General features: G+C 35.4%; 1 protein-coding gene across 13 annotated transcripts in view; it reads right to left on the reverse strand.

The window, feature by feature from the left end:
* The window catches only part of DYM (dymeclin), a gene marked incomplete at both ends in the record, with an annotated part of 301,077 nt that overhangs the window by 97,488 nt on the left and 190,644 nt on the right, over positions 1 to 12,945 (reverse strand). For all 13 annotated transcript variants that reach the window (XM_084252050.1, XM_084252049.1, XM_084252048.1 and 10 more), the window contains one exon: positions 12,136 to 12,238. In XM_084252050.1, the coding sequence (XP_084108176.1) occupies positions 12,136 to 12,238 (103 nt within the window). The remainder of the gene's footprint in view (positions 1 to 12,135; positions 12,239 to 12,945) is intronic.

The following is a 12,945-nucleotide window of genomic DNA, read 5'->3' on the forward strand; positions in this document are numbered from 1 at the left end:
TACAGCAATTATCAATTCACGACCAACGTTGTTTCTCTATATTCACCCACTTCCTTCCCTCAAGTGTTATTTGGAAGCAAACCCCAGATGTGTCATCCAGGCATTAATATTTTGGTAATATGTTTTCAAAAGATAAAGATTGTTCTTCTTTATAGCCATAGGTCATTCTCACACAAAAGAAGTTAAAGGTGATCTCTGAAAATTATCAACTTTCTAACTGGTTAAAAAAAAGATTTTTTTTTTTAAAGTTTGTTTGAATGAGGATACAAATAAAATCTTCATAATGCAACTGGTTTGTTCTTTTATTAAGAGGTGTAGGCCAGACGTGGGGGTGAGAGAATTCACCAGAGACAGAGTGGGGAGGAAAACAGGCAGATTTACTTATATATACTGGTAAGGGGAGCAGAGGGCGAGACAGGAGACAGGGCGTGCCATGTGGCTCTCTGGCCGGCCGGGGATCGAACTTGTGCTGCAGAGGCTGCAGATAGCTTCACAGTGCTGTGCTTAACCCCTTGCGCCACCAGGGAGGCCCACAACTGGTTTTTATTAAAGTGTGCTTCTCCTTTTCCATTGCAATTTATTAGTTGAATAAACCAGGTTACTAATCCTATTGTATATTAGCTTCCTGTAATGTGGACACTGGTGGTGGTTTTTAATATTCTCTGTTCTGAGTATTTCCAGCAAATTGGTAACTAATCTGGAGGCTTAATTTAGCAAGACTCCTTCATAGCGGCGGTGCTTTCTATAGCAAGAGGGAGCTGTCTGCTTGCCTCTTTTTGGAAGGTAGCAGCCACTCAGGCTCAGGGCTTGGATCCACTAATTTATAAAGGTTTGCAAAATGGTACTAAAGCATCATTTTTTTTTTTTTTCGGTTATGAGGTATCATGTCCTCTGGAGAGGAAGGAACTTCCTTTTATCTACTATTTTATTAGTAGTGTCACTGTTTTATGTGAAAGGCAAAATAAATTCCTTGATGTTCAATGCTATGCTGCTGGGTTGGTTACTGTTTCCATGAGTTCAAAGGCTAGACATAGCTGTAGACATTAAAAAAACAAAACATGAGTACGTACAGATACTTCTCATTCAAAATTAAGATCAAATTTTTTTTTTACATCTGCAGATACTATAATCCTCTGACAAGATTCCAGTCAGAAGGAGAGAAACAAATCCTGGATGGTGTTACTTATAAGTGGAATACAGAGAAATCAAACAAAAGGGACAGATAAAAACCAAACTTAAAAATTAACCCTTCAGAGTTCATAACAGAACTGAGGCATCCAGAGGGGGAGGGAGCACAATGGTCCACGGTGGTGGACTGTGGGTGCTTTGGGTAGCCAGTGCACTACAATAACAACACATGAGGGAAGGACCCTCTACTCCCAAAATACAAACAATGCTGTAAACCATCATTAGCTCAATTAAATAATAAAACTCATTCCTTCCCAATTAAAAAAAAAAAGAATCCAGGTTCCCAAAGAAATGGGTAAAATGAAATTGTAGTATTTCACAACTGCTCATTTGTTTTATCTCACATAACATACACCTGTGTCTTAAAATAACAATACTGAGGTTTCTACACAAATATGAACAGTAACAACAGCTTAAACTTTTTTTTTTTTTCCAGTTGTGTCAAGAAACAACTAGGGAAAAGAATCACTTGGATGTTAAGTTATGTCACCTAATGGATATATACTTAGGTTCTTTTATTAAAGTTTATTTAAATTTTAGAGATCGTTTTCTTACATTTTGCTTTATAATCCCATTACATGTAGAATCACTAATACTCCAGTTCTATTGGAACTTTTTTTCATGCCATTATAATAATAAAGCCATATTAATATTGGAAAACAATCATTGTGTTGTGATTCTGAGGTCATATTCACGTACAATGATTCCTCCCCCACCACCATCCCTGGTGTCCCCTGTCCTTTACTCTCCCTGCCACCCCCAACCTCAGAGCCCCAGGATACTGACTGATACCCACTAGTTTTTGAAAGTGTTTTATATTATTAAATCATCCACTATGTGAATGTTCAATATTTTTTATTGTTCCAATTATTTAATTTGGAACAATTAAACAAATTATTGTTTAATTTGGAACAATTAAACAAATTATTGTTTAATTTGCTGTATACAGTTCCCTCAGATTCCCTCCATTTTGTTGAAGATGGCTGCGTTTCTTCCTTCCTTATGATCATGTAATACTCCTTGATGTGTATATACCTACTACACTTTCTTGACCCATTCAGTCTGTTGAAGGAGATGTAACTGCTTCGAAGTCCCAGCTTTTGTAAATAATGCTGCTGTGAATTCTGTCCAGTATGTGGGTTTCTTTTAATTGATGGTTTCATATTCTGTGGATTTATGTCCCAAAGTGGGATCATTAGTTTACACGGTATCTCCATTTTAAAACTGTTAAGGTAAATCCATATTGCTCTCCACAATGGTCTCACCAGCTCACGTCCCCAATACTGTAACAGGATGAGGAACTACAGAAGCAGTTCTTAAATTAAATCTCAAGGACAAGAATTGTCAAAGTCTAGCTCTACTCCTCTCAGTCATCCTGTTCATTTTTCTTATAGGTAACTGAAAATATTTTTTTAATAGTGTATCCCTTTTTTATTCCCAAATATAAATAGAGGCAAATAGATCACCAATGGATAGCACTCTTAGTGTGACTGTACCAAAGTTTATTCAACCAGTTCTTCTGGCAAAGCTTTAGGCTGATGATCAATTTGCTAGGTTTTAATAATCCCACATAATTTGACATTATGTTTATAGATACATCTAAGTCCTTTATGTAAGTAGCCTTTTGATGTATGGTTTATTCTATTTGCTTTCTTTTTATACCTTAGTATTTTATTTAGTATTTTTTTTAAATTTGATCTTTTAATTGAGGTAACAATTGGTTGACAACACTATATGATATTCAGAGGATATAGGTTCACACTTCTTCAGGTGTATGTCCACACCACACCCACCATCAATGCACCACAGTCAACCATAGTCCACTTTGAGCTCAATTCTCCTTCACCTCTGGTTGCCTCAATTCTACAATCAGATTTTTAGGGTTTGCTGTTGGTTTGGTTTCATCTTTGACTTCTTTATATATATTCCACATGAGAGAAACCACTGATATTTGTCTTTCTCCTTCTGGCTTATTTTACTTAGCATAATCCCAGCTTGTATTTTTGTTCTTTTATCTTGTCATTTTCCACTGATTCACTATTGTGAGAAATACTGAAATTAGCCAATTACTACTTTTTATATCTCCAATTCTCTCTCAGCATCTGATCTGAAGTAATATTCTTTAACTTCCCACTTAACATAATCTTCCCTCTTTCCTCTCCTCTATATTTTAACAGGTGTGTCATATATGACACTCTTGTGTTGACACTCTTTAGTGTCAACTCTACAAGTAAAAATATAGATAAATGCTCAATCCCAGTCTTTATGCTTGTGTCTCTCTAGTCATTGTGGTTGCCTAATACTATAGCCAAATTAAGTTTGTGGCCTAGTTTCATATGGCCTCTGAGCTACAAAAGCATTTACATTTATAAAGGATTGTAAAAAAAATAACAAAAACATCCAAAACATAGATATCTGACACAAATAGTATGTGTTAAAGTATAAAATATCACTATCTGGTTCTTTATAGGGAAACTTTACTGACCACTACTCCAGTAGAGTCCTTAGGAAGGGAACAATTTTCTCTGATTTCCTAGATATCATAAGATTGTTTGTGTCTGTTTTACTTGCAAGTCAGTTTGGCAGGATATAAAATCTTTGGCTCACAGTTGCTTTCCTTGAGTAACTTAAAAGTGTTATTCCAGTTTTCTTCTGGCATAACACTGCTGTCAAAAATACTGCTCAGAATTTTATTTTCATCCTTTAAAAATGACCTAGTAATTATCTTTAAAATGAAAAGACATCCTTCTGAATGGGAGAAAATATCTGCACATCATAATCCAACAAGGTGTTAATAATTTTCAAGATTTATGAAGAACTCATACAAAACATCAAATAACCCAATCAAAAGTGGGTGAGATCCGAGTGGATACTTCTCCTGAAAGATGGCCAACAAGCACATGAAAAAATGTTCATTATCATATATCATCAGGGAGATGCAAATCAAAACCCCAATGAGATACCGTCTCCCAACTGTGAGAATGGCCTATAATAAAAAAAACAGAAGCATTCTATGCTCATGGGAATAATGGGACCAGAGAATGCCAGTGTTGAGGAAATCACACACTAACAACTACTTTAAGATGCATTTTTTTTTCTTTTATAGAGGCATGTTTTATTTATTTATTTGTTTGTTCGTTTGTTTCGTTTATACATGCACTGGGTACAGTCAGAAGCGCGGGAGGGTGAGAGAATTCACCAGAGCCAGAGCGGGGAGCAGAGCAGGCAGAAGGACCAAAGTACACTGCTGAGGGGAGCAGCGGGTGGCAGGAGAGGTCTGCGCACCATGTGGGACCCTCCTCTGGTGGCCGGGGAGCAGCCGGGAATCGAACCGGCGCTGCAGAGGCTGCGGGCAGCTTTGCAACCCAGCGCTCAACCGCTGCGCCACCGGGGAGGCCCTACTTTAAGATGCATTTAAGGCAAGGAAATCAAGGGTCAGAGTGGCAAAAAAAAAAGTGGCCCAAGTTTACAACCAACAAAAGGTAGTTCGAAAATAGAACTCAGGTCTTTTAATTTTTAGGCTGTTGCTTTCTCCAAAACTTCTCTCAGTCATTCCAAATTAAGCATTTGTTTAAGATAAATATAAAATGATCCATATAATTGCTATCAACAATACCTTCTTGGGGCTCACCAAGGCACTCCCTGCTCTACCCTACTAAGCATACTACCTCCGATACCTACACAACTCATTGCTCCTCCCTCAGCTCTTTCCTCAAGTGTTACCTTCTAATGAGATGTATATTCCACTGACATGTATTTACATGGCTGCCTTCCCATTGCCAGGATTCTCGATCCCGTTATCCTGCTTTATTTTTCATGTGACTTACTCTCTCTAACATTTCATTTGTTCACTCATTCATCTGTCTACACAATCTTTACATATCTCTGTTCTTGAGAATGCAGACTTCATGAAGGCAGAGATTTTTATACTCATTGATGTCTTCAAATGGCAGATAAAAGTTTTTTAAAAAATAGTAGTTGTGCTCTTACTTATTGGATCAAAAATCAGGAAAGTCAAGCACTACGTAGAATGTTTACATGTGCACTATATTTTTGGTAACCTAAAAATACAAGTAATTATATGGAGCATTCACAATAGGTATGGGAAATTTGGGAATTTGTTAATAAGTTCTTTCACACATAAATTTAAAGTACTACTAGTAATGAAACAAAAGTTATAGCTATGTTAGTTTGAATTCACTATGTTAGTTTGAATGTTAGTATGTAACAACTTCATAAGAGAGATGACACCTGATTATTAAAAGCTCAGTACTATTTAGGTTTAGGATATGAGGCAAAAAAGATGAGTCACTAATTCAATTACTGATTATCTGACATTGCACCTCGAAGGGAAGAAGGTATGTTTGAAGGCAACATAATACTCTCCTTATGACCTCAGTCAAAACACAAATTTGAGATCAGAAAAGATAACAGGTGAGACATTACAGGTGACTCAAATGTGTGAAAATAATTAATCATGCCTGCCCTATTGATTATTAAACAAACATGCTAAATAATTCATGTGGTACAAGTATAATTAAGGACTGAACATTTATTATATGTCAAATATCCAAAATAACTGCTTTGTTATAGTAATAAATCAAGAAAGTTATTATGTTTCAACCATGCAATAGCCTCTAACAACTTTCAAAGCAGAAATCAACATGCCTTTCTACTTTCAAAGTATATCACTACAAGTTCACATCTCAGAAACTCAAATAATTTAATGAATAAATTAAAAAACAATTTAGGCCTAACATCTTCTGGTACTAACTGAATCTTCTAATAATACCTTAAATCTAGATAAATGCTGATACTTTTATACATATTTGCCTTTATAAAAATTCTTACATGAATTCTTAAGAATTTTCCAAAATCTACGAAATTTCCAGAAAAACAGAGCTGAATGTTCAAATACAATTTGTTTTCAGAATTAAATCAACTAAGGAAAGAGTTGAATTTCCACTCATACAATGAATAAGATTATTGGTTTTTTTGGGGGTCTTATTTGGAGAAACTAAAATAAAGTGTCATTTATAAAATATTTGCAGCTTTGACTATAATCAACTGTAATAATAAGATACCAGCTCAAAAAATTCTTTTCATTTAAACCTCTTTTGTAATACTGCTTTTTAATAACCCTCATAATAGCCGAATTAAAGGACCCCAACAGAAATCATTCATCCCACATAAAACAAACATTGCTTTTTCTTCTTAGCTTTGTTTTACAAGCTACATTATTTCCAGATGACGCTTGAGGGGACTATGGTTTCAAGAATTAGATGCTTAAGTAGACAGCTGCTTTCTATTTGCCATGTAAATCAAGGATATATCAAAGAAAATTCCAATAGTAGACTTCTTTTCTCCCTAATGGGAACTACAAACTCAGGCAGAAAGGGAGAAAGGGAAAAACAATCAAAATTCAAGCAAACAGAACATTTAAATCGGGAATTTTTAAAGAAAGAAAATTTGGAGAATCCCAGGCAAAGGCATTTCTATATTAGCTCTGCATAGCAGCAGTAAGAGTTTTTCACAACAATGGAAAAGGGGGAAAAAAAGAAACCGTGATCACTGGTTTTTACAAATTTATCACACATTGCTACTGAGTTTAATATGCATTTTTTCTGTATTCTTTAAACGTCACTTAGAAAGTTAATTAATCATTGCCAGATTTCAATGCAAGTACATCCTATTTCTTTTTATAAGTCAGAGGAGGGAACATAAAAGTATTTTTAATAATTAAAAAAAAATCCTTAAAGAGAATATTCCACCATACTGCTTAAGAAGGGAAAGGACAAACCTCTGCTACAGGAATAAAGAAAAGGTAAACTTCTTCCCTCAACTGAGGTGTCCTTTTTAAGAATGAATTATTATTATTTTTTTAACACAACAGGGGAGCACATCAAAATATTGTCTTTAGAAGCATTCTCAAAATATTTTTAGAACTCTTGGTTCAGAAACATCCAAAGTCAAGTTATAATACTACCCAAAAAACTGGTCTGGTTATGTTAAAGTCAGGCCTGCTTTTTAATTAGGAGGAAAAAAAAATTTCCTGGGTGATGGCAGGGGTGGGGAGACTGTTCACTGGTTATAGACTTTATTGATTTGATTTTTTTTTTAAGATTTATTTATTTATCAATACAGGAGCTGGGGTATAGACCAGAGATATATGTGTGTGTGTGTGTGTGTGTGTGTGTGTGTGTGAGAGAGAGAGAGAGAGAGAGAGAGAGAGAGAGAGAGAGAGAGAGAGAGAGAGAGAGGATTCACCAGATTCAGAGTAGGGAGCAGAACAGGCAGACTGACTGAAATACACGCTGAGGGGAGCAGCGGGAGAAAAAGGAGAGGTCTGCTGTATCATGTGGGTAGCTCATGGGATGGAACTCATGCTGCAGAGACTGTGGACTGCTTCATAGCGTGGTGCTTAACCCCTTTTGCCACCAGGGAGGCCCTTTATTGACTTGAATTTTAATATCAATTGTACTAAATAAGACCTAATCAATGTGGGTCTTCAAATATAAGGTTAGAGCAGTTGTTTCTAGGAATGTTCACCAAATTCACTTTCAACTTTAGCTCCCTCCCGAGCTATCTCCCAGTTTCTATACTATGAAAATAACTAAAAAGATCTTGATTCAAATTTCATGATTGTCCTTCAAGAATCAGTTGATTCTAGTGCTGGAGCAGGGGAAATATAAGATGAATTGGAGAGTCTTGAAGTTCTCAAGGAAAAACAAAAAAGAATATAGGAGCATATTCAAAGAGCTGAGGATGCAACCTGAGAGGACTCCCAAAGGTCAAAGCTGGACCAACCCAAGCAACAAAACAACTGTCATGAGATTGTAACATGATGAATTTATCCATCTAAACTGACATAAATACATACAATGGGGAGAGATAGCAGCCCTCACTTCTTCCCTGCAGAATAACTATTAATAAATGTGGAAGGAATGAGACAATATAGAAAATCACTATGAAACAGTAATATAGGCTGCAGGCAAGTCCGACCAATGGACGCTACAATTTGTGGGGAAAATATTTAATCAGAAATAGGATACTGGCATAGTATGGCATACTCACAGTATGTCCCTATCACCTAATTGGTAAAAATTTATTCCATTTTTTTTTCAGCTTATTTTCGTCACACTCATATGTCAAAATAAATTCAATGTCACTGTGACGAAGAATGACACAGAATATCAGAGCAAAAAATGATGTTTTTTTAAAATGTGTTAGTGTATAATTGTATATACATTGGTTCTTAAACATTTTTAAGGATTTACTTTATTTATTTATGCATACAAGAACTGGAGTGTAGGCCAGAGGTGTGGAGGCTGAGAGGATAAACCAGAGACAGAGTGGGGAATAGAACAGGCTACTGAAATACACTGCAGTTGAAACAGGAGAGGTCTGCTCCACCAGGTGGGTTAGCTCCCTGTCTGGGGATCAAACTCATGCCACAGTGGCTGGCAATAGCTTGACAGTGCTGAGACTTAACCCCGACGCCACTAGGGAGGCTTCTCTTAAACATTTTTATCTGAAGACCTCTTCATACTTTTTAAAACCACTGATGCGCTCAAGAGCTATTTTTATGTTGATTAAATATACTGGTATTTTAACTAAAATTTTTTCTTTTAACATAAGACTATACAAGTACACACTGTATTAGCAATTGGGGAAATGACATTATCACTCAGCATTCATTGTGTAGCCTTGAACTCAGCCGTACAGTCATAAGAAAATGAAAGAAAAGACTTTGAGAATCATTGGGATAAATACAAATAAAACTATAGTAAGTATAACATATAGTAAGTATATATATAACATCATATATAACATCACATTATATATGTGTATTTTAGAACATTCTATACATTATTGATTATCTATATGAAGTTTCAAAGCTTTTCAATAATTAAAGGGCAATATTATTCGGTTCTTTATGGTTTGACCTAGAATAAGTTAGGTACTTTGCATCTCAAATAGTTGCTAAGAGGTGGTATTAGAATGAGGAAAAGTTTAGATGATACTGTGATAATACTCATAATTACAGTTACAGTTTAAAAAGCAACTATAACAGATTTATTATGTTTTATTTTCTATACTCAGGTTCTACTGTATATTGCCAAAGTTGTTTGATAGGTAATTATTCTTATTTTAAAAAGTTGGTGAAAGAGTCTCCTTTCACACATCTCCCTTTTCCTTTTACAAACTGAATTACATTTTATAAGACACACAAAATACAGCCAAATCAGGCACCTTTATTACCCCTGCAGAAGCTGCAGGGCCACCTCTCACTCTCTGCAGTGGGCATTCTCTCCCCACAGAGGGCTTGAGTGCAATTTTTGTTTTATTTCCTCTTAAGCAATCAAGGCACTTCCTCATTATCTAGAACTTGGTTGAAGGTTTCAGTCTTCCCCTGAGATGTCCAGACAAATACGCGTGTAGTGAAACACTACTAATAATGTTTTTGTAACATGCTATTTGCTTTCTATGTTGTCACTCAATTGACTTGTGAATTTTACAGTATAATGAGAACAAACATTTTCTTAATAAACTCAGAAACCTCTAGGTAGACTGAAAGTACTCTATGTACTACAGTGAGAAGAAAAACATATCCTTATTTTTAAGCACTTATTCAAACTCTTTTGCTAGAAAGTATACATCAGGGAATCTACTGCTGCATTAAGACCCTTCTATTCTCCTTCTCCATCTTTTACACATACGTGGTCCAAAGTAGTATTGCAAGACACAGAATTTTATGTGGTTGTTGGCAAAAAAAACTTAAGTAAAATTTCTGGGGCAGAATGTATTTTATTTTTCCAGTTAATGACCAATTTAAAAGAGAATGACAATGAGAACAAAGTTTCAAATGTGTAAACTGCTAATACATAGTGTTTTGAGCAATGGAAATGATCAAGAGAACATTAAATTATCACAAAAGGACTTACTACTGCACTTACTTTTAAGGTTGCTACTGTTTTCTTTAATTACCTTTCACATCAGTGGCAGGAGGAGTGATTCACAGTTATCACTACTACTGAATCAGAGTTACCCACCCTCTTTAATTAACCCTGAGCAAAGGCAGCAATGCTCAAGTTCATGAACCCATTTGAAAAATGTTGTGATTTGTAGTCTCACACAAACCAGTGTTAAAGTAATGACTGTCAATGATAGATTCCAAATGGAATTTTCCTAAGATTTCTAGAAAACAGATTCTTTAGGAAATTCATTTTTACTTTGCAAAATTTTCATGTAAGAAGAAAAGACACTAAAATTGTAAAAAAATCAATAGCAGAATTCATGTCTGTTACAAGTTCAACCCGCCCTTTCATATCACCTCTATAGTTGGCAAATACAATTAAATTTGTATTTCTATATATACATATTTTCTCGCCATTAAAGGAGAACTGTTAGGACAACCTCACTACTATATACATTTAACACATTTTTGTGGAATAAATGACACAGCAATTAAGTTATTAATAAATATTATCCCTAGCACCACTCAGGCCCCAAATGAAGTTTGCAAGGAGCAATTAGAAATAGCTATTCGTTTTATAACAAGTGGTCTCAAGGATAGAAGTGTGGTAGTATGAGAACTTTTTAAAGTTGAAAATATTCAGCTAGCAGGAAGATATCTTTTTAGTAAAACAGAATTTAATAAATTTATAATTTATTAAATATATAAATTATAAATTTATAATTTAATAAATTATAAATTTAATACCTTAGTGGAATAACAGGTGATGATTTCACACACAAAACTAACTAAACACATACATACACACATACATGAAAACAGCACCAGTTAGGCTGGCGCTACATGCAGTTATCATCAGCAGTCTCTGGTGTCTGAACTGGGTGCAGTCCCCACAGTTTCATATTAGTACAACCACTTTAGAAATGAAACAAACCACAGGAAACAAGCAAAACAACTGTCCTGCTATCTGGTACACATCCTTAATACAAATTTCAAATTTAAAGATTTCTCATATAGTTTCTAAATCTTAACCCACTCAGCTGCTGTCTGGAGAGTTAGGGAGTTCCTTATTAGAACAGGATGAACTATTTCTGTCATAATTTTTATCATCCTCATCTAAGTCATGTTCCAAAATATAAGAACTGTCAGATAGTGGCACTGCTCATCATGTGTTCTCCTGCTTATTATTATATAATGCTCATCCCGGTGCCGCTTCTATTCTATCCCACCATTATTCTCTGAATTAGGTGGTAAGAAGCCCTTCATTGCTACCGTGGATGGAACAAAGGAAACAGATGACCTGGTGGGTAGTTCTCTGCAGACCATGGCTAACAAGATTAGAGTAGCATCCTGACCTATGCAGAGCCAGGAGGTCCTCCTTCCCAGGACCTCAGAGCTAGGACATCAAAACTGTTGGGACAGCCAAAGGCACTGCAGTCACAAGGACCTTGATTGGGAAGGAGAGAGAGGAAGGCTTGTTGTGACTATTTCAGTCAGCCAGCAGAGAAAGTACTCTGGCCAATAGAAAGTAGCAGAAGAACAAAAGTAAAGCAAAAAGAAGCACAGTCTAAAATGGCACCAGAAAGACAGGACATTTTTTAATTCAATTTCAATTTCAGGCTCTTGATTCTGTGGAATTCACGTGTACTTCCTCCTCTTGAGTTCACTGAGAAACCTTTGCATGCCTCCTGTAAAAATCTCTCCTTTGTTTTTGTCTAATTAGTTTAAGTGGGTTTCTCGACTAAAAAGACTCCTAGTTATTAACAATCACTGTTTTTAAAGGTGACTTTTTTCAACCACTTGATAATATTTAAAATTTCCTCCCCTGATTTGAATGGTCACTGCAATTCTTTGCATTTTGGTAGTTTCTCAGGCACCAAGGTGAGTCAGATCTTAAGAGAAGGGTATTGTTATTTATAAATTTAGCAATGAACAGAAAAATATTTATATTGATGAAGGTAACTACTTACATAATCAGGTAGAGGAACATCATTGGAACTCAACGAACCTCTCAAGGACTGTGTGGCTTGTTCCAGAACTTTGTTGTGTTTTTTAGACAGCAAGGAAAACAAACTGAAAAAAAAAAAACCAAAAACCCCAATTACATTAAAAAGAATTAAGTTTCCTTATCTAGGACTTATAATTATATAGTTCTACAAAATTTCACATATTCTAAAATATACTTGTGACTTTTTTCATGCTTGTGTCAATAGCAGGATTAGCTAATGTAGCAAAAAATGAAGCTATGTGAATGTTTAAATTGTAAGAGTTGTAAAAAACATTAAAAAGTCTGATAGTTTAAAATTCCACTCCAAACATAAGAGAAAGTTTGATAAAATACTATGTGGAAAGAATAGTGGACAGAGATTTACATTTAGAAAACCTGGGTTATAGCTGACTTCGTGGGTAACTCAATCTATTACAAGTCACTTGAGCTTGTATCTCAACTTTCTCATCCTTCAAAGAAAGTGAGTACAATTAGATTACTTCTCTAGTATAATATATAGTCTATGAATTATAAGTATTATAAGATCTAAGTATTATAAGGTTTCTGCTTCTTCCCATGATAGGTTAACTGGTACTGAGTATTCTTTTGCTGTAAACAACTGAAAAAACTGGACAAAATAGCTGAAAAAGCTGCTTTCACATGTACAGCAGCTCAAGTGCAGAATAATCTCTAAAGAAGAGAGATCCACACAGGTCCTATCATGGTAAGCTTTTGACTACAAGAATAATTGGGACTGGTTCACAAAGACGGGGCCCTGACAGCACAGAGCAGT

Source organism: Talpa europaea (assembly GCF_964194135.1).
Source record: "Talpa europaea genome assembly, chromosome: 13".
In the NCBI taxonomy this organism is placed as follows: domain Eukaryota; kingdom Metazoa; phylum Chordata; class Mammalia; order Eulipotyphla; family Talpidae; genus Talpa; species Talpa europaea.